The sequence below is a fragment of the Elephas maximus genome, chromosome 8 (assembly GCF_024166365.1).
Source record: "Elephas maximus indicus isolate mEleMax1 chromosome 8, mEleMax1 primary haplotype, whole genome shotgun sequence".
In the NCBI taxonomy this organism is placed as follows: Eukaryota; Metazoa; Chordata; class Mammalia; order Proboscidea; family Elephantidae; genus Elephas; species Elephas maximus.
Window position 1 is genome coordinate 20,133,825 of NC_064826.1, and position 27,779 is coordinate 20,161,603.

The 27,779-nt window shown below is 37.0% G+C and overlaps 1 protein-coding gene across 2 annotated transcripts in view; it reads right to left on the reverse strand.

Annotated features, from left to right (window-relative positions):
* Window positions 1–25,280, reverse strand: part of KLHDC10 (kelch domain containing 10) — a 66,473-nt gene extending 41,193 nt beyond the window's left edge. For both annotated transcript variants that reach the window (XM_049893521.1, XM_049893520.1), the window contains exon 1: window positions 25,009–25,280. In XM_049893521.1, the coding sequence (XP_049749478.1) occupies window positions 25,009–25,177 (169 nt within the window). In that variant the 5' untranslated portion in view covers window positions 25,178–25,280. The remainder of the gene's footprint in view (window positions 1–25,008) is intronic.
* Between the last annotated feature and the right edge of the window lie 2,499 nt (window positions 25,281–27,779).

Sequence of the window (27,779 nt, forward strand, 5' to 3'; positions counted from 1 at the left end):
AGGAAATATAATTTCTTTAAAAATTTCATCAATATTTTATTTTCTACTGGCTTTTTAAATTTTTCTCCTTTTTATTAAGTTTATTTCACTATAAGTTTAACATAGTCATTGACTGAATTAGGAAGGTAGGGTGATAATACTGCAAGCTCCCTCTCTTCTCCCTAAAGCCCCCCCCAAAAACATAAAAGCCATTTTTTTAATCCATAATCAAAAGGAAAGCAAGAAACACTCTTAGTGGGCTAGGTCTATAGGAATCACTGGCAGATGAAAAGTTGACAGAATCAGACTAAAAGAAAACCACAGTCCTACACACCCAAGTAGACAGCTGCTGCACATGGCGGGCACAGCTCTCAGGGTACACTATGCAACGAGGTAGATGCAGCAGAAAGAACTGGAACAATTTATAGCACAACTGGCTGGAGGGTAACACAGATGTTATACAGCAAGTCAATTCCTTCCACCAGTTTGGGTCAAACGTTACAGAAGTATTTGCTTATAGGTGAGAAGAGTAGCATTAAACAACAAATTTGTCCCTACCCAGGTAGGAACAATGAGTACAGACACTCAGATCAAGACAGGAGAACACCTCGTGTAGATATTGACACCTACAGAGAGGGGACACTCACATTGCACACTCCATCCCCTCCACAACCAGGAGAGACCTGCTGCAATAAACAGACATACTATTCACAGGACGGCTAACAAGGACTATCAAAGACAAAGAAGCATAAAACCAAGGTTCTAACATGAAAAAGCGGCATTAGTGTGAGAAACAGAAGAACCCACACTTGAAGAGCTAATAAATAGAATAAGACTTTAGAAGAAGTACAATTAGTATCCTCAGAGATATGTAAGATATTACATTTACAAAAAAAGAAATGATCTGGGGCCCTTAGAATTTAAATTTTTGATCACTAAACTAAAAAAAAAAAAAAAACAAATAGGCTAAGGATTAAACAAAAACATATAAAGAGAAAATTAAATTAGTAAGTTGAAAAATGGAGCCAAGAAATTAACCACAATGCAGCATAAAAGGACAAAGAGGTAGAAAGTATTAAAAAAAAAAAAAAAAAAAAGTTACGGTACAAAAAGAATTCAGCAATCACTATCAAAGTATCAACTGCTTTTTTTGCAGAAATGAAAAAGCTGATTCTAAAATTCATATAGAAATGCAAGGGACTGAGAATATCAGGACAATCTTGAGAAGGAACTAAGTTGAAAGACTCAACTTCACGATTTAAAAACTTACCCTAAAGCTACAGTAATCAAGACAGTGTGGTACTGGTATAAGGATAAACATAAAACATACAGATCAATGGAAAAGAACTGACAGTCCAGAAATAAACCCATACATTTACGGTCAATTGATTTTCAACCAGGTTGCAAGAGTATTCAGTGGAGAAAGAATATTCTTTCAACAAATGGTCCTGGGTCAGCTGGATATCTATATGCACAAAAAATGAATTTGGATCTCTACTTCACATCATACACAAAAATTAATTCAAGACAGATCGAGACCTAAATGTAAAAACTATAATAAAACTCTTAGAAGAAGACATAGGTATATATCTTTGTGACCTTGGATTAGGCAACGGTTTCTTAGATATGACACCAAAAGTACAAACGGAAGAAAAATTGGTAAACTGAACTTCACCAAAATTAAAAACTTGTGTGCGTCAAAGGACACTGTCAAAAAGCAAAAAGACAACTCACATAATGGAAGAAAATATTTGCAAATCATATATCTGATAATGGGTATAGTATCCAAAATAAATGCTTACAACTCAACAATAAAAAAGAAAAATTGCTCAATTAAAAATGAATAAACAGTTCTCCAAACAAGTTATACAAATGGCCAATAAGTACATGAAAAGATGCTCAACATCATTAGCCACCAGGTAACTGCAAATCAAAACCACAATGAGGTAACACTTCATACCCACTCAGATGCCTATAATTAAAACAAAACAAACAAACAAAAACAGAAAATAACAAGCGTGAAGGTGTGGAGAAACTGAAAGGCTCATACATGGCTGGTAGAAATGTAAAAGGGTGCAGATGCTCTGGAAAACAGTTTGGCACTGCTTCAAAAAGAGTACCACATGACCCCGCAATCCTATTCCCAGGTATATATCCCAGAGAAGTAAAAACATATGCCCACCTACAAACTTTACACAAACATTCAGAGAAACATTATTCATAAAAGCCAAAAAGTGGAAACAACTCAAATGCCCATCAACTGCTGAATGGATAACAAAGTCTGGTATATCCATACAATGGAATACTACTCAGTCATAAAAAAGAATGAAATACTGATCTATACTATGACATAGACGAACTTTGAAACATTACGCTAACTGAAAAAGCCAGTCACAAAAGGCCACATATTGTATGATCCCATTTATATGAAATGTCCAGAATAGGCAAATACAAAGAGACAGAAGGTACATTAGTTGTTCCAGGCCGGGCGGAGGGGTGGGAGGGAGAAACTGGGAATGATTGTTAACAGGTACAGGTGATAAAAGTGTTCTAGAATTGGATAGTAGTGATGGTTGCACAACCTTGTGAAAATACTAAAAACCAATTTGACTGTGAACTATACACATTAAAATGGTAAATTTTATGTTATGTGAATTATATCTCAATTTAAAAAAAAGAGAAGTGATCAGAAGTCCCAAATCTATCTAACAGGCATTCTAGAAAAAAAGAATAGGAAAGATAGAAGAAAAAGTCATGCAAAGCAATAAGAAAACTGAAAATGTCCTCTGAAAACCATAGTGGATGAATTGAAAAAAAAAACACACATCAAGTGATATGATGAAATTTCAAAACAACAAAAAGAAACAGAAATCTGAAAAACTTCCAGAGACTAAAAAAATTAATTACTAATAAAATACTACCATATCAATATCAATCTTCTCCACAGCAATATTGGATATAAGATGACTATGGAAAATATTTTCAAAATTTTGTGGGAAAATAGTTCTAAACCTAGAATTCTATACCTACTCAAAATCTCATTCAAGTATGAGAGTGAAATAAAAACATTTCTGGATATGCAAGGACACAAAGAGTTTGCTTCCCTCAGATTCCTGCTGAAAGAATTACTCAAAGATATGTATCTGGAATAAATATAATAATAATCCAAGAAAAACAAACCATAAGGAAAAAAGTAGAGAAACCAGTAAAACCTTTAAGGCCAAATAAGCTCTGACTGGAAAGAAAAAAAAAAAAAAAAAGAGCAAAACTTTATTAACATTCAAAGCTAAAATCTCAGATGATATCAACCGGAAGAAATGTAGGGGCAAGAATGGGGGTTGCGAGAAAAGAAAATAGAAGAATGTTAAAATCATTTTCTTGTTGAGAAGGATATAGAAAGTAATTAAGACACATAATAGAAAAATACAAATTTAAGTATTGTACAAAAAATTTAAGACTATTCAATAGCTTCACTGATGAATTCCTTCAAACATTTAAGGAAGAGAATATCTATCATACACAAACTTTCAGAGAACAGAGAAACTCGTTTTATGAGACTAGTATAACCCTGAGACCAAAATCTGATAAGAAAATTAGAAATAATTATAGGTCAATACCTCTTATGAACATAGGCACAAAAATCCTAAGCAAAATATTAGCAAATGAAATCAAAGTTATATAACAAAGGACACAATTTCATGAGCAAGCAAAATTTATTCTAAGAATTTAAGACTGGTTTAACATTCAACAATCATCCAGTGTGATTCATCACATTTAACAGAATAAGGAGGAAAACCATAAGACCACCTCAATTGATGCAGAAAAAGAATTTGATAAAATTCAACATCAAGCAAACTGGTAAAAAAAGAAAATTCTTCAAACTGGTAAAAGATATCCGTAATAAACCTACAGCTAATTTTACTGAAGGAGTCCTGGTGGTGCAACAGTTAAGCACTCGGCTAACCGAAAAGTTGGTTGTTCAAACCCACCCCACAGCTCCACAGAAAGAAGTCTAGGCAATCTGCTCCCGTAAAGATTACAGCTTAGAAAATCCTAAGGGGCAGTTCTAATCTGTCACACGGGGTCATTATGAGTTGGAACTGACTTGACGGCATTTAACAACAATTTTACTGAAAGGTAAAATATTGAACACTTTCACTGAAGGCTGGAAACAAGCTAAGAATGCTCATTATCCTCACTTCTCTCTAAAATTGTACTGGAAATTCTAGCCAGTGTAATGAGGCAAGAAAAAGGGGGAGGATAAATATTGGAAAGGAAAAAATAAAACTGTATTTATTTGCAGATGACATGATTGCATAAGTAGGAAATCCAAAAGAATCTATAAACAATTAGAGTAAGTGAATTTATCAAGGTTGCTGGATATAAGCTTAAAACACAAAAAATAATTGTACTTTTATAAACCAGCAACAATCGGAAAATGAAATTTCTAAAAATAACACTTATGATAGTATCAAAAATAATAAAAAGTAGCTTATAATATCTAAGAATAAATCTAATGAATAACGTGTAAGACATCTATACTGAAGATGACAAAACAGTGTTTAAGAAGTTAAAGAAAACCTAAATAAATGGTGCCACTTCAGAGAGAAGAGAAAAAAACCCAAGTCTCCGTATGCCCTGTAAGGTCCACCTTCTCAGCCTCTGAAGTTCTCCGACTGTTTCGTCTTTGCAGCCATCCTTCCTACACAGCTGAACTTTATGATGATAACCTTATAGCAGCTGCTGCCTATGGTCACAGATGAGCCATCTATTCCTCAATACACATTCATTATATAAATATATATTGAGTACCTACTATGTGTCTCCGGAAATGTAACATGAAGATGGCTCTGGTTAGTAGATGATGCTGATGCTAATATTCAAAAAGGCTAATACGATTTGAGGCCAATAGTTAACTCACGTTGGCATAAGTCACCAAAGGTCTCATGCTGTGGGAACCTGAACACACATTCAAGTAGTCGCTCTGTTCTGACTTTCTCATTGCAAAAAAAGACTGGTTTTTGGTTTTGTTTTTTTTTTTAATCAAAACTGATTATGCACTCTTAACTAGTAAAGAATGTCTTCTTTGAGCATTGTGCTCTTTTAAGAACTATCTATATGGAATCAAATTGACAATAGCAACTCAAAAGATTAAATAGGAGACTTAGGGGGCAATGAGTTTAGGTTAATGGAGGAGGAACAATTCAGAAAAGGAGGGTGAGAGAGAATGGTTACACGACTTGAAGAAAGTAATCAATGTGACTCGCTTGTACAACTGCTGAATTGGTGAATGCTCTGTTGTGTATATTCTCAACAAAAATAAATTTTTAAAAAACTGATTATGCACTACACTTACCAAAATGGCTAACATAAAAAATAGTAATAACACTAAATGCTAGCAAGGATACAGAGAAACTGTATACGTTATTGGTAGGAATGAAAAATGGTACAGCCACTCTGAAAAAGAGTATGGCAGATTCTTATAAAACCAAACATCTGCTTATCCTATAAGTCGGCAACTGCACTCTTGGGCATTTATCCAAGGGAAATAAAATCCCCCCTTGTCATTTTGGTTTATGTTATTAGTTATTCAAGTATCACTTTACTGAAAAAATAGGCTTGTTGGTTGAGAAGGCTTGTCTTAAGGGGGGAGGGGAGCAAAAGAGAAGTTACATCAAGACTCAAATTGAAAATAGTATTCATAAAGGACTGAATCTCGGCTATACTCTCCTTGTTTAGAAAGAGTAAAAACAATATGGGCTGCAAATTCTACAGATTAAAACTTAATCAAAATTTATTATAATTCATAAGCCCCCCAAAAAAAATAATAAACCCAAGTTAGATTAAAATATTAAATCTGAATCCAATGAACATAAAAACCCTGGGAACATTACTGATTTATAAAGTAGTATTATCACATTCTTAATGTTGACGAATAGTTGTCAAAACTTTGAAATAAAAACCCCACCCTCCTGGCTCAGTTTAACCGTACAAACCCTCTGACAGGAAGAGTTAACTATAAATACACCATAAACTATATGTAGCATACTAAATGGTGTCTCAGGCCCTCCCGAGTCTAAAAGCTGTACAATTCTCAATGGAATAAAAAATGCTCCAAGAACCTCAGAACCACTTAGTCCAATGGCTCCTGAGATGTTCAACTGGCAGACCCGCTGCAAGCTTATTAAAAAACAAACAAAAAACACATTATCAGGCCCACCCCAGTAGGTTTGGCATATTAACTTTGGGGGAATCAGGTTCCATTGAGACTAATAAAAATTACTGGCTCACTTCCTAGAAAAATGCACATATATTCACAATTTTACATATGATACAATCCCCTGAAGACCATCCACAGATCCATGGATTGATGGGTCCCAGGTGAAAAAAAAATACAATTTTGACTTAGAATGATATAATTGTTTCCAAAGGGGCAACTAAATGAAAGAGAGAACATATTTATTCCATATTGTACCAAAAAAACAAAACTAGATGAAACTCACAGAAGTTGCAGCTGAATTTAAGGCAACCAGTTGTGATAACTGTTGTTGTTGATAGCTGTTGAGTCGGCTCCAACTCACTATGTACAAAACAAAACATTGCCAGGTCCTGTGCCATCCTCACAATCGTTGGTATGTTTGAGCCCGTTGTTGCTGCTATTTTGTGATCATCTGACTTGTCAAAAAACATACAGCTCTCTATGCAAAGTAATGGGCAGTATATTGCTCTAAGAATTAGAAATAAAGAGATCTCTTTAAAATACAGATTAAAAAAATATGTAGGTCTGTTGCAGCAAGGATTCCACCACTGGGCAGGAGAGGGATCAGATGACTTCTAACATTGTAAGATTCCAAGAAGCCCAGACGGCGCAAAAGGTTACGAGCTCGGCTGCTACCCGAAAAGTTGGTGATTCAGCAGCCCCAAGGAAGAAAGATCTGGCGATCTGCTTCCGTAAAGCTAACTGCCAAGGAGACCCAACGGGGCACTTCTGCTCTGTCACAGGTACTCACTGAGTCAAAACCCACTCCACAGCACCTGACAACAACGAGATTTGTTGAAGAGGGGGGAAAAGATAAAAATTCACTTATTTTTACTGCTTACAGGCTATTTGCTTTCTGTGTTTGCAAGATTAAAAATACAAACAACTGCTTGCATTTGTACTCCACGTGTATCTGTGTCAATGTGTGTAACGTTTTGAAATGTAAACTATAGCCAGAAAATCTGTTTTTCTCAATATCACCTTTTTCTGTTTTATCTCTAGCAATTTTTTTTTGCAAACTTTTCAAAAAAGTAAAATCAGTATAGAATACAACCTACAACCCTAGGAAATAACCCAACCAGTTTCCTTACTAACAACTGAATACCTGAATTCTAATTAAACTGAAGTAAAAATTCTACAGTAATAACCCACTCATAAGTTAAAACACATTATTTGGTTGTCTCTTGCTTCTGGATTTCTTATACCCTACCTTGAATATTCAAAGAATAACCCTTCTCCCCAAAACCAGCTTTGAGAGAGAGAAGGAAAGACTATGAATTGGGTAAATGCAGATGCAGGAGATTAAATGTAGAAACAAATTTTTTCAATCAATACATTCTGACAGTGCCTGATGAACCAAAATTTTGCGAGCGAGCTCCTCCTTTAAAGGACACCAGAGATGGACAGGTAGCTCTTAGTCACAGAGCCCTCCCATTTCGGCAAGTGAAACTGAGCAAATGGAAGCCTGCAACTTCTCATAGTTACATGGCTGTATGCAGAAGTGTCATTTATTGCTTTGGCTACTCAATCTGTTCCTTAAATAAAACTAGAAAAGTCATTGATTTTGAAGTGAAGACGTAACAGTTTTTTATGAACTCACTTGCCCTTTGCTCAAGTCTCCAGTTTCTGTTGGCAAATCCAAAGCTTTTAAGAAAATACCTAGACTTGACCAAAGGCAATAAAACCTTGAGAGGCACTACATCTGGCATAAAGCAACAAAATATTCACTAAATAACAAATGTTTAAAATCTGGTACTTAAGAAAAACCGACTTCAAATAACTGAATTTGCAATAGCAAATTATATACAAAAGGCAGCGTGCCAATAACAGTATCTTAAATACAAAACTAAAAACTGTCAGCTATAAATACTGCCAAAGTAGGCATGATTTCTCGTAAGACATCTGCATGAAGCATTCAATCCAGAAATTAGTTATTCTTTAGTCAGAAATAAAAATTTCAAAAGGTAACAATTCACAAGGACATTTGCACTGAAGTATTTTTTTCTATAAATGCACAGGCAAGTTTTGCACTTAAAATCATAATTGAGCAATTGTAATGTCACTTTAAGAAGTTATTTCTCTCCCTAAATGGTTTTCAATGTTTTGTTTTGTGTAAGTGCCTGTGTGTTTAAAGGTAAACATGCTTTACTTCCTTCCAAATACCAAGCTTGGAGCATACATTAGAAGAAACTTCATATTCTTGCATCAATTTGTATATATGTGTATATTTTAAAGAATTTGTTTTATGTGACACCAAGATGTTTGTGGCTAGCAGTTTGATCAATTACACATCTGATTCAAATTAATTGAGTTGACAGTTTGTTGAAGCCATATGGCAGGAGCTACTGTGAGTAAAAAGGGAAACAACTCAAAGAAAAAGCACCATTCAACTCCAAAGACTATCTTTTTCTTACTAGTCATTACACTTTTAATTTCACTATCTAGTCTTACAGACAACTCCATGATCGCATCTTAGATGATGTGTAGAGTAAATTCATTGAAATATAGTGACTACAGCCCTAGCGGCGCAGTGGTTAAGAGCTTGGCTGCTAACCAAGAGGTTGGCAGTTTGAATCCACCAGTCGCTCCTTAGAGACCCTATAGGGCAGTTCTGCTCTGTCCTATATGGTCACTATGAGTAGGAATGGACTCAAAGGCAATGGGTTTTGGTACAGTGAATATGAAAAGAATGAATCAGGCTGGATTCTAAACACAGTAAGAAGCCACTGAAGGATTTTGATCTGAGAAGTAATAATTATAGTTGTGTTTTAGGAAGATTAATCTTGTGTCGGTATGCCGAATGAATTAAGAAAGGACTGGAAACTACAAAAACCATTATTAGAGTATTCCAGTTTAAAGCAGTGAAGGCCTGAATTATAGAAGCAACAGAAAGAACTGGAAAGAACAGGGGAACGGAAAACAGTGCAACACAACAAAGTCCAAGGGCATGGACTTTGGAAACACACTGCTTAGGTCCAAATCTCTCGCTTGCTAGCTGTTAAGACCTGGGCAAAGTCTTATCCCCTGTGTCTCAGTATCCTCATCTATAAAATAGGGATATTAAGGGCACCTATTCCTGGTGATGGCAGTGGTTAAGCGCTTAGCTGCCAACTGAAAGGTCGGCAGTTAGGAGCCACCAGGCACTCCATGGAAGAAAGATGTGGCAGTCTGCTTCGGGGAACATTTCAGCTTTGGAAACCCTGTGGGACAGTTCTACTCTGTCCTATAGGGTCACTAGGAAAGAGTTGGAATCAACTTGACAGCAACTGGTTTTAACCCCTCATTGGGTTTTTATAAGTAAATGTTTACAAAAGTGAAAATTTTAAAAACACAGATATTAAAAGGCAATATTGATCACTATTTCATTGCAACAATGTTTTAAATAGTAAAAGACCAGAAACAACCTAAATATCCATCAAGAGGGTGGCTGGTAAATTATAGGGCATCCATATAATGAAATATTTTCAGCTACAAAAAAAAAAAAAGAAATTTAAATGTGCTAATATATACAGGAACCCGGTGGTACAGTAGTTAAGCACTTGGCTGCTAACTAAATGGTCAACAGTTCGAATCCACCAGCCACCCCTTGGAAACACTATGGGACAGTTCTACTCTGTCCCATAAGGTCACTATGAGTTGAAATCAACTCAGCAGCAACGGATTTGGTTTGCTTAATACATATAGGGAGTCTCGGGAGGAGCAAACAGTTAAGCATTCAACTACTAACCAAAAGGTTGGGAGTTTGAACCCACACAGAGGTGCCCCAAAAGAAAGGCCTGGTCTTTCACTTGCAAGTGACCCTATGAAAACAGAGGAGAGCTGCCCCATACGGTTTCCAAGGCTGTAATCCTTATGAATCACCGATGTATCAGTGAGCAGCTGAGCACTTAACCACTGTGCCACCAAGGCTCCTTCATGGTCATCTACAGTACTGTCCTAATAGCATTAGAGTCTACCACTTTAGAATCTTATCTTACTCAAGCCCTCAGGCATATTGGACTAGGTGACCTCTCCCTCCTCGAAAACTCTTTTCTTGGCCTCTGTGAAACCAAACAGTCCTGGTTTCCCTCCTATTTTACTGACTTCCTTTTCCTTGGCTCCTTTCCTCCTCACCTTGAAGACTTTCGCCCTTATTACTATTTAATCTTCCTTGGTGATCTCATCCAGTCAAATGGCTTTAAAGACCACATATATGCTAATAATTCCCAGATTTATATCTTGAGCCTCCACTTCTTCTTTGATTGATATATGAAGATTTCCCACCCTCATAGTTCTACTCTGTCCTATAGGGTCACTATGAGTTGCAATCGACTCGACGGCAGTGGGTTTAGCGGTTTTGTGATCATCTGCTTGGAGGTCAAATAGGCATCTCAAGATTAACATGGCCAAAACATGTTAAACTCTTCATTTACCCTCACAATCCTGCTGCTTCCAATCTGTTTCATCCCTTTTAATGACACCACCATCTAGCCAGTTGCTCAAGACAAAAACTTAGGAGTCATCTTGATTCCTCTCTTTCCATCAAATCTCACAGCAGATCCTATTGATGCTACTTTCAAACATATCTCATATTCAACCACTTCTCCACACCTCTACCACTAATACCCTTGTCTAAGCTACCATCATCTATCTTTTTAGCAGAGTATCCCAATAGTCTTCTAATGGCCTCAATGCTTCACATTCATCATCCCCCACAATCCATTCTTCTTCCAGGAGCTAAAGGGAGCTTTAAAAAATGTAAATCACATCACTCCTCCTGCTTAAAATTGTCCAAAACCTTCCCTTCACATTTAGAATAAAGACCCCTCACAAAGTCTGTTTTAGACATGCTGAACTTGAGGGGTATAACGCATCTAAGTGGAAAAACCAAGCGTATGGCACTTGTAGAAAGATTTGGGTAGATGTCACAAAGTGACATGACTGGCATGTGGACAGAAACCAAAACCATGGGTTTGGAAGAGAACATCTGAAATAAGTTTAAAAGAGAAAGGACAGAGGATAGGACCAAGATCTGTGAACTCCAATACATAAAGGCCTGGTAGAAGAGGAAGAGCTGGCAAACATGATGTGGTTGAGAGGCCAGACACATAAAAAGAAAACTAGGCCCGATATCAGGGAAGCCAGAGCAAAAGGATGTTGCAAAATGAAGAGAGATCAAGTAAGATGGAGATTGATAAGGCTCGCTTGATTTGACATAAGAAAAGCCTTTTGTGGCTTTAGCAAGAGCTATTTCAGAGAAGTGATGGGGAGCTATGGCAGTGAAGACAGGAATGCTTTTACAAACTTGATTATAAAAGGAGAGATCAGAAAGAGAAAACCTGAGGAAGTTTAAATGCTACAGGAAGGATTCAATGGAGAGAAAAGTTGAAGACACAGGACAGGACAGAGCAGTGATAATGTAAATTTTCTGAAAAGGCAGAAGGGGTTAGACTCAAGGCACAGATGGAAGGATGTTACAACTACTTCTGATAATATTCAACATAAAATTCTATTTAAAAAAGTACTTGGAAGAACTTGCTAAATTCCTTCAGAAAAAATAAAAGGTATTTAGACTTGCCTTGGAAATTCTATAAGGCAGACTTGTGCAACGTAAAATAACCTAAACTCAGCTTTCTTGCAAGAAAAACTATGGGCATTGACAATTACTAATTCATTGAATAAACAGTTCCTAAAAGCCTACTATGAGCTGGGAAGTGTTCTCATCCATGTGGAAAATAATGATAAATAAGACATTAATTTTGCTTTTAAGAAACCCATTGCTAGTGAGCAAACAAACTTGTAGACAAATACCTGCAAGTCAATATAGCAAGTACTGTGATCCTTTGGATATACAAAGGAAAACAGTGGCACAAAGAAGAGGCAGAACAGCATGGGCTTTGAAGTCACACTGCATCTGAGCCCTAACTCTGACATTTATTAGCTATATAACCTTTGGGCAAGCTATATAGCTTCTCTCTAAGCCTCAGTTTTTTCATCACAAAAGAAGATAAAAAATTACCTACCTCACAAGGTTATGAGGATTAAATAAGTTAATGCTCATAAAACACCTTGGACAGGCCAGTAGTTACTCAGTAAATGTAAGCTATTTATATTAAAAAAGAGAATAGAAAAAAAGTCTTGTAAATTTAAGTATACTTGGATGGGTCTTAGAAGACAAGTAGGAGAATGGCACTCCGAGAAGAAGAAATGGCATGTGCAGAATCATGAAACAGTGTGCTATTGCAGGAAATTGCAAAGTTTTTAAAAAATCTCTTCCCCCCAACCCACCTTGTTCCAAGAAAAATTTAAGGCAGCTAACTGCAAATAGTTCTGTATAGCTGAAATATAAAGTGAGATTGGAGAGGCAGAAAGGGATAAATATAAGAGGGTAAGGAGGAAAACTGACAAGACTTTGTGACCACTGTATAAAAGAAAAGAGATCTAATGTGACTCACAGGTTTCTGGCTTGAGTCACTAAATTGATGATGTGGCCATTAAATCAGTCAGGGTAAGAAACACAGAAGGAAGAACAGATTTGGCAGGGAAGATGATAAGATTGTTTTTTGAACATGTCGAATTTAAGGTACTTACCAATCTTTTTTTTTTTTACCAATCGCCTCGGTAGAAATGTCTAGTAGCCATTGGTAAACAGGCCAGAAAGAGATGCATGGGTTGGAGATAGATTTGGGAGTTGTCATCCAGAGAAAATATAAAAGAAGGGGAAAAAAGGCACTTTTGGACACCAATATTAAAGAGGCAGGTAAAGGAAAAATAATGATAAGTTCAAGAGGTAAAACGGTAACTAGGAGCTCTTTAGGAATAGGGACTTTGTCTTATTATTAAGTATCTCCAGGACCTAGCATAGGAGGTGGTCAATATCAAAGTCTACAGTGGTTAGGTAGGATGAAGACTAAGAGCAGTCTACTAGATTTAGCAATTAGGAAGTTATTACCTTAGCAAGAGCGCTTGAGTGGAACAATGGAGGCAGAAGTGAGGCTGCAGTGCATTGAAAGAAAAAGAGAAAGAAAGAAATGAAAACAGACAACAGAATCTACTCTTTCTGAAAGCTTGGCTGTGGAGGAAAAAGGTAAAACAGGACATCAGCTAGAAAAAAACCTACAAGGTCACTTATATAGTAAATTGAGGAAGAACAATCTTACCTAATAAAGTAACAGAAAATATGAACAAGGGTTGTGAGTAAAACATTTAAATATAAGTTTTAAGAGACTCCCAAGTTCCTACTGGTAATATATAATACAGTATTAAATAAAACAAAATGGACTGATACAGAGCTAAAGAAAAGTAAGCTGTCTTTAATTGGAATTATTATGATTTCTCTCATTTCAATTTTTCTATATTTCCCAAATTTTAATAATGAGCTTGTGTTTCTTTTATCATGGTGATGATGGGGCTTAGGAACAATAAATTTTACCAAAATTTATGATGCTTCAAGGGCAGAAAAGATTTAAGAGATTCTAGCTAAAGGAAGATACATAAGCCAACAGAAAGAGATGAAATATAAGCAGACAGAATGCAGGAAAGAAATAGAAAGGAAAAATAAAACCAACACACAAGATCTTCACTGGGGTCAGCACAAAGGAGGACAGACACTGCTTAAAACACAGTAAAGGCTACAGACAACAGGATTGAGAAAGGCAAGCAAGATATAAATGGGAATTTTAAGAAAAAGTTAAAAAGGGTTAGCTATGGAAGATTTGGAAGGCATACAGAGGCGATTCAAAACCTAAATACTGGGTGCACCTGAAGAGATCTGAAATAATGGAATATTTAAAAATATAATTCAATAAAACTTTCAGAGCATTATGTTGAATCTACATATTGAAAGTACAGCTCTGACCCAAGAAAAAGTGACAAAACAATCCCCACAGTCACTTGTCCTGGTAAAGGGACTAAACCCCAATGATAAAGAAAAATGTCCTACAGGAATCCAGGCAAATGGATCAAATGACCTATGAGGAAGTTAAAAAAAAAACGTATCAGGCAAATGCCAGACTTTTCCACAGCAACATTCAATACTAGAAGAACGGGAAGCAATGCCTAAAAAGTCTTCAAAAGGAAGAGAGTGGGAACATTCAAGAATTCAGGGCATAAAGTTCCCATGAGCTCTTCCTTCAGAAGTCAATCCAGAGATAAATGAAAAGACTTCAGTAAAATAATGGCAATGAGTTCAAATCCATTAAACTATATGACTAAGATTAAAACAAATGCGAGATCATAAATGGATGCTAAAATTAGAGGTTAAAAGTATGATGAGAAATCGAATATTTACACAGTCTCAAAGTATAGCACAAGATACTAAAAAACAAAAACAAAAAAATAGTAACTTTACAGCAGAAAACTTGGCAGGCACCACTTTAACCAAGTGACCAATGTTAACATCCCAGTAATGAGTAATGGGGCATACCAATATCACATGCCTCCTTACATGATGCACTGAAAGGGTACAAGATCACTTCTGTGGTATTCCTGTCAAAAATCTGTAACCTAAATTTTATCATGGCGAAACTTCAGACAAACCCAAACTGAGCGGCATTCTACAAAATAATTGGCTAGTACTCTTCAATAAAAAGTGTCAAAGTCATGAAAGACAAAAATGGTGGGCTGTCCCAGATTAAGAAAGCATGACAACTAAATACAAGGTGTGATCCTAGATTAGCTCCTGGTCCAGAAGAAGGTAGTGGGATAATTGACAAATTGGAAAAAGGTATGTAGGTTAGTTAATAGCATTGTATCATTGTTAATTTCCTGGGTTTTGATCATCACACCATGGACATGTTAAACATTAACGTTTGGGGAAGCCAGATGAAGAGTGCGTATACAGGAAATGTCTGGACTATATTTGTAACTTCTTTAAAGTCTGAAGTTATTTCAAAATTAAGACTTTAAAAACTTTTAAATTTAAAAAATTAATATGGGACTTATGATCACATGATCTTGCTGAAGGCAAAGGGAATATGGAATGGGCAGTGGAAGGTAATTATAAATACCAGCTACAGCCACATGCCCTGGGTGAAGAAAAGTGAGAGAAATTGTTATGAGTATTTCTTTCTTATTTTCTTATGAATATGTTTGTGTGTGTGTATCTCTGTTCTCTTCCCTCTCTATCCCCTTACTTATTATATAACATAAAATGTAGTTAACTTTACATCATAGTATTTAAGTTATAAGATATCTAGAAGAAGAGTGGGCATTACCCAAAGACCCTGTATCCTCTCTGAGAAAGGGGTTAGCGCATTTGCGATTGTGTGCAGGATAGCCGTACCATGCCTGGCGAAAGTACGGCTTTGTTACTGTCTTTATTTGGAGATTGAGTACGGTTTAAGAAGATGTGCATGCGTGCCAAGTTGACAAGGGGTGGACTGTGATGATTAGTTTAATGTGTCAACTTGACTAGGCCATGGTGCCCAGTTGTTTGATCAAACACTAGTCTAGATGTTGCTGTGAAGTATTTATATGTGATTAGTATTTAAATAAATTTACCTCAGCTAAAGCAGACTACCCTTCATAATGTGAGTAGTTTCATCCAACCCATCAGTTGAAGGCCTTAAGAACAAAACCAGAGATTTTCCAGAGGGAGGGTTCCTCTCTCTCTCCCACCACCTGACCTACTGATTTGGGACACAAGACTGCCAGAATTTCCAGCCTATCACCTGACCTAGGGATTTTGGACTTGCTAGCTCCCACAACCAGATGAGCCAACTCTTTCGAGTAATTTTACCTATAAATCTATAAATAACATCTACAAATACATAAATAAAATCTATAAATAAAAATCTACCTATATCTTCCTGGTTCTGTTCATCTAGTGATTCCTAATACAGATTTACCTGTTCTATAATTTATGTTAGAAATTCAGATATAATTAAAATTGGGAGGGCAAAGAGCAAAAGAGAAGGCACTGTAGAATGCTGATTTATCTTTTATAGCCTATAGTTTAAAAAGCAACATGTAAAGTTGATCAAAATAACAAAGATATAAAAGACATAAAGGTAGAAATAAAATAACTAAAGTGTATAGTGGACCAAAGAGAAGAAAAGGAAGAGGTAGAATATATTCATTTTTTGCTCACAGATACTGTCTAGGAACCAATAGATACTGTCTGAGATAGAGGATTAAGTATGATAAGTGAAGTTAAAGTTATGACAGTAACCACTAGAACAAAAAAAGAAACTTCCCAAGTTATGAGAAGAAACACATACAGCATGAAAACTTAGATTACAATAAAGGAACAGAAAGTGTAACATGAATCATGATGACAAGATTTAGAATGAAAGCAGAACTCAGCTATTAAAGAAAAAAATTATCACACAGGATCACAATAAAAAATTTGACTATATGATTATATGCAAGGCTACCTAATACAAGTGATTCCCAAAGATAACAAAGGGATGGGCAAAGACATTTAGTGCAAATACTAACAAAAACAAATGCAAGATTTGCTTTTTTAATATTAGATAAGGTTTAATTCAGGATGAAAAACAATGAACAAAAAAATTATAAAGATTATAAGAAAAATATAAATGAATGTTTAATTATAATGAATATATATATATACCAAATAAAATAGCATCCATATTCATGAAGCAAAGGCTACAGAAAATACAAAGAAAAAAAGAGAAACACATTAGTAGGAGACTTTAATTCATCTCTATTAGTACATGACTAACCAAGGAGACTTAAAATAGATAAGACTTAAATAATGTAATTAGTGTAGTGGATCTAATTGATAAATATCACACTCTAACCTGAAAACCAAAATTATCTTTTCAAATATGCATGCAACAGCTACAAAAACCAACCACACATAGAAGGCACATAGGAAAACTTAAATTCATCCTAAAAAGTAGAAAGAGTACAAACTATACCTTATAATACAATAAAAACATAAATAACAAAAATGAAAAACAAACTAAAAATAAAAAACCATTTGGAAATTTTAAAAACCCTTATCTTAGTGTTGTGTTAAGGGAAAAAAAATCAAAACTGGAATTGCAAAATATTTACAAAGTAACTACAATGGGAAGCCTGCAACTAAAGCAGTGCTCATTTTTCAAAAATGAAAAAAAAAATTAGCAACCAACATAAGAAAAACAATCGCAAAATAAACCTAAGGAAAAGTAAGGGAAGATTTAAAACAATGAAAGGAAAAACTAATAAAAAAGAATGTCATAGAGCTAATTTTTTTTTTAATCCAAGAGCTGATTCTAAACAAGAAAAACAAAGCAAGGTCTCACATATACAAAATAAGAAGTAATAATAAATAAACAACCACAGACATAGAGGGCATTTTTTTTTTAATTACAGAAGAATACCTTGCTCAACTTCATGTAAATAATTTTGAAAACATGGATGAAACGGATGATTTTCTAGGATATATTATCAAAGCTTTCCCCAAAAGATATAAATTGTAAGCAGTCAAATTATCATAGAAGTAGAGATAATTTTCAAAAAGATACTCCCCCCAAAAAACCACCCAGATCCAAATGATTTCATGGGGAACTCAACCAAACCTTTAACTTGAATGCCATTTAACCAGGGAGGTTAAAAAAAAAAAGGGGGGGGGGGCGGTTGGGGCAGAATAAAGCAAGCTTAGAATTCATTTTTATGAAAGTGGCATAATCCAACAAAGATAGTACACACAAAAAAAAAAGTACAAAGCAATTCAGTACATGAGGAGTGATGTCAAATTTCTAATAAAATTTAGCAAAGAGGACCCAACAGCACATTTAAAATAACATACTATGGCAAAGCAAGTTGATTCCGGAATGCAAGGATGGTTCGATAATACTAAATCTAATAATACAATTCATCACAGTAAGGGATCAAAGGAGAAAAATCACATCATAATTCCCAAATGCTGAAAAGGCATTTGATAAAATTCACTTCCATTTTGTATTTTAAAATCTTAGTAAAATGGGAACAGCTGAATAACATGATAAAATATGCACATCGCAATCTAAAGCCAGATTCGAGCTTAATAGGAAAGCACTGAAAACATCTCACTGAAGTCAGGAATAAACCAAGGATCCACTACCACCTTATTGTTTGATATTTTTGGAAAGTACCAGCCAAACTAATTTGACAAAAGAAAGTAATAAATATAAAAACTGGGAAGGAAAAAATAAAATCATTATTTGGTAGTTATATGATTATTTAACTGTAAAGGCCTAGAAAAGTAATTGGAAAACTATTATAGATATTAGAATTCAAAAAATAATATTAGAATTATTTTTGTCTAGGTAGAAAAGTAATACTCAGAAATTAATAGCATTCCTATAAAATCCCATTCACAATAGCAACGAAAAAGACAAAATGCCAAGGAATCAATGCAGCATGAAATGTGAAAACCCGTTCAACCCCACTGCTATCAAGTCAACTGTGAAAGGTCTATGTGAAAAAACTTCAAAACGTTACTGAGGGATGCAAAAGAAAACTTGAACAACAAGAAATGAACATTTACCCTGTTCTTGAACAGAAGACCGAACCTCAAAAAGATGTCAACAATCTCCAAATCAATCAATCAATATAATGCAATACCAATAAAAATACCAGCAGGATAGAGACGGGAAGACTTAATAAAATAATTCTAAGATTTATAGAGAAGTCCTTCAGTGGTACAAATGGTTAAGTGTGCTCAGGTGCTAACCAAAAGTTGGAGGTTCAAGTCCACCCAGAGGTGCCTCAAAAGAAAGGCCTCGTGGTCTACTTCCAAAAAATCAGCTGCTGAAAACTCTTCAGAGCACAGTTCTATTTGGACACATATTTGGAGCCAACTCAAAGGCAACTGGTTTAAGTTTTATGGAAAAATAAACAAGCAAGAATATCTGGGAAAATTCTGGGAAGTAGAAAGGCGGGGGTCTATAATCAAAGAATGTGGCCATTAGGTATGACTAAGTGAGCTGATCAAAGAAACAAAATAGAAGTCCAATAATAACCTCGAATTATATGCAGGAATTAAGTACATCTATTTTTTATAAAGGACAACTCAAATCAGTACAGGAAAGATGATTACTTAAAAAGGATATTGAGATAACTGGGTTACCTAGAAGAAAAGTAAGGCTGGATTCCTACCTCACTATTTTACTCAACTTAAATTTTGTATGGATAAATGCATTAACCTAAAAATAAAATTTTTACAGTACTGGAAGAAAATACAAGAGTTCTAATTTTAATTAGAAATAATATTGAAATAGGGAAGTCCTTTCTTAGGACAGAAAAATCAGAATTCATAAAAGATTGATAAATTCAAGTACATAATTTTTTTTTTTTTTAATTTCTGCTGGAAAAATATACCATAAACGAAGTCAAAAGACAAAGGACAAATTGTGGAAAATATCTGCAATACATGTCAAAGATTAGGAACTAACGCCCTTAAAACATAGAGTGGCTCTTATACCTATTGAAAAGATGCCCAATCCCTCATAACTATAAAAACCTACCTATCAAATTGGCAACTTAAAAAAATGTTGATAACCCACTCTATTACCAAGGGTATGGGAAGACAGCACTCTAAAGCCAACCTGGAACATAAACTGGTACAACCTCTACAGAAAGCAATTTGACAGTATCGATCAAAATTTAAATAGTACATATCTTTTGACCCAGCAATTGCACTTCTAGGAATTTTCCTAAAGATATACTCACTGGTATGTAAAATTACGTACATACAGGGATATTTATTGTATCATTATTTGTATTAACAAGAAAACCTTAAATTTAACATACTGGGTTTTTCCAAACAAAAGAATGCTACAATCAATCACTCTCTCTCTCCATCCCCTCTCCTTTCCCCTACGCACACACACAAACACACATACATACATATTACACATTTCTGGAATGGATACACTAGAAACTTTATCGCTGGTTGCTTCTGGGAAGGGAGCCAGTAGGCTGCAGTCAAAGGTAGAAAGTAAAATGTACCTTTTACCATATGCTCTTCATTTAAATTTTATATGACGTGCATATATTACTTATTTTAAATTTTTAAGAGATGTCAGCATTATTACCCAGTTTCATGAATTGTCATAATTTTTCCTTCTCTCTGCCAGTTTTCCAGTTCCTCTGTTAGCAACACCGTTTAACAGTTTTCCCAGCCAATACATGGTATTTAATCAAACTCACACAGATAAGTGATGATAGTAACTGGGCTCCATTTACCCTTGCCCCCGGGCTCTGCTTCTGTACCCCTACTCTACAGAAAGCCCTGCTCCCTGTTCTTTACTGGTTTTACAGAGATTGAGTTAGTAGAAGTCCAGGACTAAGAAGCTATGAATTTCTGGGCCGATGGAGCAAACACATAATCACAATCACATTTCAGGAAACGACATAAAGACAAGAAGCAGAAAAACAAGGTTTTACAAAATAATATAATGTAATGATGGGGGGTCTTGTTCACTACTTTACCTGTTCAAGAATGTGATTTTATCCATTTGTCCAGAGTCCATGGTGCTGTAACGGAAGGAGCCATACTAACTGATCGAATTCACTAGAGACTAATTGCTTACACATAATGCCAATGTATTAATTGTGTGTGTTGTGTGTGCGTGTGTATATCAGGAATATCAAATCATGTGTATTAAGGAATCACATAAATGATAATACTGCCCAGAGAGAACCACATGGCACTATGAGTATGTATAGGAAGAAGAGACCAAGTCAGAAAGGTCAGAGAAGGCTTCCCTGGGGAAGAAAAAAACAAAACCATGTGATCAGCTGAGAGTCAGTTAAAATAAGAAAACAGAATGAGTAGAAAGAGTTTCTGGATGCTAGAACGGCATGTGCAATGGGCCCTGTGGCAGGAGGGAACATGCTACGTCCACCTGTAACTCAAACCTGTTGCTGTCGAGTCAATTCCAACTCACAGTGACCCTATAGGACAGAATAGAACTGCCCAACAGGGTTTCCAAGGCTGTAATCTTTACTGAAGGAGCCCTGGTGGTGCAGCGGCTAAGTGCTCAGCTGGCTGCTAACCCAAAGGTCAGTGGTTCGAACCCACCAGCTGTTCCTCAGGAGAAAGATGTGGCAGTCTGCTTCCATAAAGATTACAACCTTGAAACCCTATAGGGCAGTTCTAGTCTGTCATATAGGGTAGTATGAGTCACAACGGCAGTGGGCTTTTGGTTTGATCTTTACAGAGGCAGACTGCCACATCTTTCTCCTGTAGAGCAGCTGAGGGGGTTCAAAATGCAGACCTTTCAGCTAGCAGCTGAGCACTTAACCACTGTGCTACCAGAGCTCCTTACATTATTTGCAAGGAAGTGAAAAAGGCTAAATAGCAAAGAACGAGAAAACATGACGTAGGATTAGCTGGAAGTTAGAAAGTGGCCAGATCATGTAGTGCCTTCAACCCATGTTAAGGATTTTTCCCTTATCCTAAGAACAATCAAAAACTGGTGAAGAGTTATAAACAGAGATGAAAACAGATTTGTGCTTGCAAAAGATCAATGTGCTCTGAAAACTGGGGGGCGGAAGAAAATATTTGGTAATCATATTTCTCATTGGGTTTAATATCCAGAATACATAAAGAACCTCCACAACTCAACATCAAAAAGACAAAAAACAACTTAAAAAAACGGGCAAAGGACTTGAACAGAAATTTCTCTAAAGAAGATATACGAATAGCCGATAAGCACATAAAAGGATGCTCAGTGTCATTAGAGAAATACAAAACCACAATGAGATACCACTTCACACTTACTAAGATGGCTAATATCAGAAAAACAAAAAATAACAAGTGTTGGCAAATATGTAGAGATATTGGAGTGCTCCTCCACTGCTGCTGCGAATATAAAATGGTGCAGCTGCTGTGGAAAACCATTTGGCAGGTTCCTCAGAAAGCAAAACACAGAAGTACCATATGGCCCAGCAATGCCACTCCTAGGTATATGCCCAAAAGACTTGAAGGTAGGGAGGGACTCAACCAGATACTCACTGCAGTGTTATTCACAATAGCCAAAAGGTAGAAATAACCCAAGTGTTCATCAACAATGAACGAATAAACAAGATGTGGTATATATCCACACAATGGAATATTAGCCATAAAGAGAAATGAAGTTCTAATACATGCCATGACATGGATGAACCTTGAAACATTAAGTGAAATAAGTTAAACACAGAAGTACAAATATTGTATGATCCACTTTTCTGAAATACTTAGAACGTGCAAATACATAGACAAAAGTTTATTAGTGGTTACCTGGGGTAGGAGAAGGGGAAATAGTGTGTTAATACTTAAGAGGTACTGAGTTTGTATTTAGGGGGATGAAAAACATTTGAAAAAGGATAGTGGTGGTGGTAATTAATGTCATCGAATTGTACACTTAAAAATGATTAAAATGGAAAATGTTATATATACTTAACAAAAAAAAAAAAAAAATGGAGGGCAAGAATAGAAGCAGGAAGACTGCAGGAGACCTAAGTGAAAGATGATCTCAGCATGGACTGAAGTTACGGCAGAAGGAAAACAAACAGGACCTGGTGATTGATTATGTCTGAAGGGCAAGGGAGAGGACAATGTTAAGGAGGGTGCCCCAGTTTCAGGTCTGCATAACCGGATGGATAAAGATGCTGTCACTGAAAAACACACAACGTTCCGGGATGACCAGGTTATTCTGTACTGTTTCAATGGGTGCTGGATGGAGGATACGGATGTAAAAAGTAAGAAAGGGTCCTTCTACACACCTAATATCTGGAAGACTGGGTACAGAAGGATGGAAAATGGGATTAGAGTTCAAAAGAGAGATAATGTCAGTTCCAGTATGCTTAAAAAGAAAGGTTTTGCCTTCAGGGTCAGCCATAAAACAGGCCTAGATATTCCTATTCCTTCCTATCACCTATTTTTTTTTTTTAAATCTCTCAAAACAAAACCTCTCAATAATCAAAGAGCGAGAGAGAGGACTTAAAATGCAATATGTGGGAGGATGAAGAATTGATGTGAAATCATTTCAAAGTATACAGTGAGATTTCAGATGTTCCCTGATTTTGAGAGTGGTGAAAAGACAGAGGATGCCTTCCTGGAGGAGGAATGAAATGCCAGTCAAGAGGAAAAGAAAGCAGAAAGAACAGGCTGATGAACCCACTACCCAAATTTTGTTTGGACACAGTTATTTTCACCTCTGGACAAATGGCTGTTCTTGGCGTTGTGTGCTAAAGGGATGCAGAAGTAGCCCCACACCTAAGCCCAAATTCTGGCTTCCACTGCCATCACGTGGTACCTGTGAGGAAGTACATCAACCAGGTTCTTGGAGCCTAGGAATTCCTACTTGCAGCCATTGTCATTAATCTACAATCAAAGACCTAAAGAATGCAGTAGAGGGCAAACTGGTGAGAGTCCTTGCTAAGAAATTTATCTTCTAAACCATCAATACACAAAAACCTAAGTTTCTGTTATGAATTTGGAGTAAGAAAAAGTATTTCTCCTCTTTTCATTTTCATGTTTAAGATCACATATTTAGCAATTCCAGGACGCCCAGTCTGATGCTATCATCTCAATCCTAACTCCTGGTATAGTATGTATTTGACAACTTCTAACGACCTCAATTTTAATTTTAATGATGTATATAAATGGGTTAGCGTACATTTCTAGTATGAATCAATAACCTTGTCATAAACACAAGCAATTGTCTCATCAATACGGAAAATTCCCTTTTGTTATCTTCAAATTAATCACATAATAGTTTTTTTAATACTTAAAAGTACAAGGCATGGTAGTAAACACATTCAAAAACCATCATGGTCTCAAATCTCATCAGTCAAGCAAATATACCACTGATATCATCAACGTCAACATTATTTCACCAGAAACCATGGTAAATGATTAATGCACCATTCCTGGTAGTTCTCTTGCTGGTACAAATAAGCTTGCCCCATATAATATTTAACACCCTGCGCAGTATTTAATTCTCACTACACTGAATATTCACTTACAACTGTACCACTTTAACATTGTCTATACATATTTGCTGATTTGATTCGTTTTTGTTTTTAAGGCATCTAAACTAAAGACTGGGAATTTTAGACCAAAACGTGAAATAACTGCATTGAGTACATTTTTCCAATTCTCCATCAATTGTTTTTATATCATAAAAAAAAAATATCATAGACACAGCATAATTTCGCCACTAAGTGTATTCTTCATCTTCGTTTTCTCCTTTTCTTAAAATCCAGACAGCACTATCCATTCTGTCTCTGGACATTCCAAAATATTAACAATTCAACTAGTTTTCTTAATCCTCTAGGTTCTGTGTCCCCCCACCCACCCCTACCAACAATCCCCCCTTTCTCCTCCTTTCTTCTGTTTCAGAATGCCTAACTCCTTCACACACTTGGGGTGATTTTTCCAAAATCACTTTTTGTAATACTCTTTCTTCTTTTTCCCTCAGTAAAAAACCCTTTTTGAAATCATACCCCGCAGTTAGGCGCCAACGTGTTTCTTTTACAAGATCAAACTGCGAAAGGGGAGGAGACTGGGAACCGAGTAAGCGAAACATTTGGGAATGTCACTGAGACAGCGGTCTCTCCTTTTAAAAGAAAACACAACTCTCAGCACAGAGTTTTCAACAGAACAAAAATACTTGTTCTTCGTGGTGCTCCAGTTTCGTCCCTGACCTCAAAGACACCTTCCCTTTTCTCTAGCCCCCAGTCCCTCTGCTACACATGGGGCCTGCCTTTCCTCCTCCCAAAGAAAAGAAATTCAGGGAGAAAAGAAAGGGTAGCAGGCACCTTCCCGCCGAGCCCGCAAGCTGTCAGGACCGTGGTCCACGACTCACCTGGCAGGTGCGGACGCCCGGAGAGTTGTACGAAGCGGTTGAGCTGGCCGGTCCCACGACCCCCGCTGCCCCCACTGCCCCCGCCGGCCCCGCTACCTCCGCCGCCGCCGCCGCCTGCGGCGCCTCCTCCCCGCCGGCGGTTCCTGTCCCAGCCCTGGGCGGCCGACATGGCCCGCTACCGATTGCCGCAGCCGGGTCCCAGCAGCCCCTGGCCCGACGGCACCAGCCGAGCCTCCTTCCTGAGCTCCTCAAGAGACCCGGGAGACAGGGGAGGGAGGGGTTCCAGTCCTCATCAGTGACCAATGGCCGAGCGCCATGGTGACAGGCAGCCAATGGGCAGTCGTTTTTTTGGTAAGTGGAGGGAGGCGGAGAGAGACGTGGTAACCATAGCTATGGCTAAAAAAAAAAAAAAAAGTAGGGGGAGAGAAAGGCAGAAGCAGCCACTCATCACTCGCCTTCACCGCGCTCAGCAAACCCGCTTCGCGGTGGCTCCTGCGGGATCAGGCGGGCCAATCGAAGGCCGAGTGAGAGAGGCCACGCCTGCTGAAAGACTCGGGGCGACAGGAAGGTTTAGGATTGAGGAACTCTTTCTCATAAACACTGAAATCAAATAGGATCTGCAAATAATACACATATCTGGGGCAATACGGGGTTCCTCCAGCTTTGCAGGCTGACAGCTCTTTCCCTGATTGTTGGCACACACAAAGGGCTCTCTTGGGAAAGGGAAAAAAAAAAAAAAAAAGGGCGGAGTCAAAGCTTAAATGTAAGAATGAGGTATTCCTGGGTTTCATTTGTCTTTCGGTCGGACTGGTTGAACTCTCCCTAGTTCAATATAAGCCACGTCTCAAGCATGGAAAGATGTTCTATCTCACCAGTAATCATAGAAATACAAACTAAAGCCCCAGTAGAAACCATTGCTGGCTTGTAACATTAGTCCAGATTTTTAAAATAACACCCAGTGCCTGAGTGCCAAGAAAAAGTACTCTTATTGAGGAGCCCTGGTGGCGCAGTGGTTAAGAGCTCCGGCTGCTAACCAAAAGGCCAGCAGTTCGAATCCAGCAGCCTCTCCTTGGAAACCCTGTGGGGCACTTCTACTCTGTCCTAGAGGGTCACTATGAGTCAAAACCGACTTGACAGCAATGCGGATAGATAGTCGAAGTTTTTGTTCAACCAATCCCCTTTTTCCTTGTAGAAAATTTAAACCAGTTTGTAATATATACAATTAAATGAAAATATAAAATTAAAAGACAAGAACAAATACAAAAGATCAAGATCAAAGAAAAGTGTAGATTTGCAAGTCAGAAACTCCTATTGTTCCAAAATTAAACAGAAAATTTGGCTAACATAACAAAAAGAATCAACCAGACATTATGTGTCTGCGCACAAAAGTCCACACAATGATCTATGAAGTAGTCTTACAAAAAAATACGTATGTATATAACCAAACCTTTAGGTTTTACTACCAGTTTAGAGAAAATAAAATTGTCAGAATATGTTAAATGATATATTGGGGAAGAAATGTCCAAAATATATAATGTGAAAAACTCAAGACAGTCTGTTTTCCTCAACATTATATCGCAAGGAAGAGAAGGAGGAAAGGGGCACCTACGTATTACCAAACCCCAAAACCCACTGCCACGGAGTCAATTCTGACTCATAGCGACCCTATAGGGTTTCCAAGGTTGTAAATCTCCACGGAAGCAGACTGCTTTCTCCCGCGGAGCCTGCTGGTAGTTTCAAACGCCAACCTTTTCGTCAGCTGTCGATCACTTTAACCACTGCGCCACCAGCTCCTTAAAAAAAAAAACGTATTAATGGAGTTTTAAGAGACTTGTGAGGAGCGTTGGTAAAAAAAAAAAAAAAAAAAACTTATTGTGAGGAAGGTTGGTGGTGCAACCTGTTAAGCTCTTGGCTGCTAAACAGAAAGGTTGGTAGTTCATAACCACCCAGCTGCACCAGGAGAAAGGTCTGGCGATATGCTCAGACAAAGTTAAAAAAAAAAAAAAAATTACAGCCTAAAAAACCCTATGGGGCAGTTCTATTTTGACTCAAGGGGTCACTGACTCTGAATCTACTCGATGGTACACAACAAGACACATACTAGCCAAATACAATGTTTGACCTTATTGACACCTTGATTGGAACGTACCAACTCCTTTTTTTTTAATGAGAAATTGGACTGAATATTGAATTATATTCAGGAATTATTTTTTTTTTAGGGATCGTGGATGCCTTTTTTTTTTTTTAAGGTATTCTTCTCTTTTCGAGAGGTATAGTGAAATGTTCATAAATGAAATTTCATGCTGTCTAGGATTTGCTTCAAAATAATCCCGGAAGGAGGGAAGAAGCTGTGTAGGAGACCTGGTGAATTTTTGAAGGCAAATCCTTGCTCCCCGAGCCCATACCAAACCCACTGCTGCCAGTGAATTATGGTTCGTGGTGACCCCATGTGTTAAAAAATAGAACTGCACCATGGGGTTTTCTTGGCTGTTTGCATTACCAAAGCAGGTTGCCAGGTGCTGCTGGGTGAGTTCCAACTGCCCACCCAGGGACTGTGTTTGCTCCCACGATCCCCTCTCTAAAAAAGCTAATCTCAAAGCGTCCATGTTTTTGTGTCGCTTTGGAAGTGAAGGTCTTAATTTCCTTTTGGGGTTTGGAAAAAACAACCCTGGGCTTTTGCTATACAAAGGTAAAACGGAGATTGTTTGGTAGAGGGGGGAAGGAGTTAAACAATTGGGCTTGAGATGACTGGAAAGGTAAGCCTCATCGAG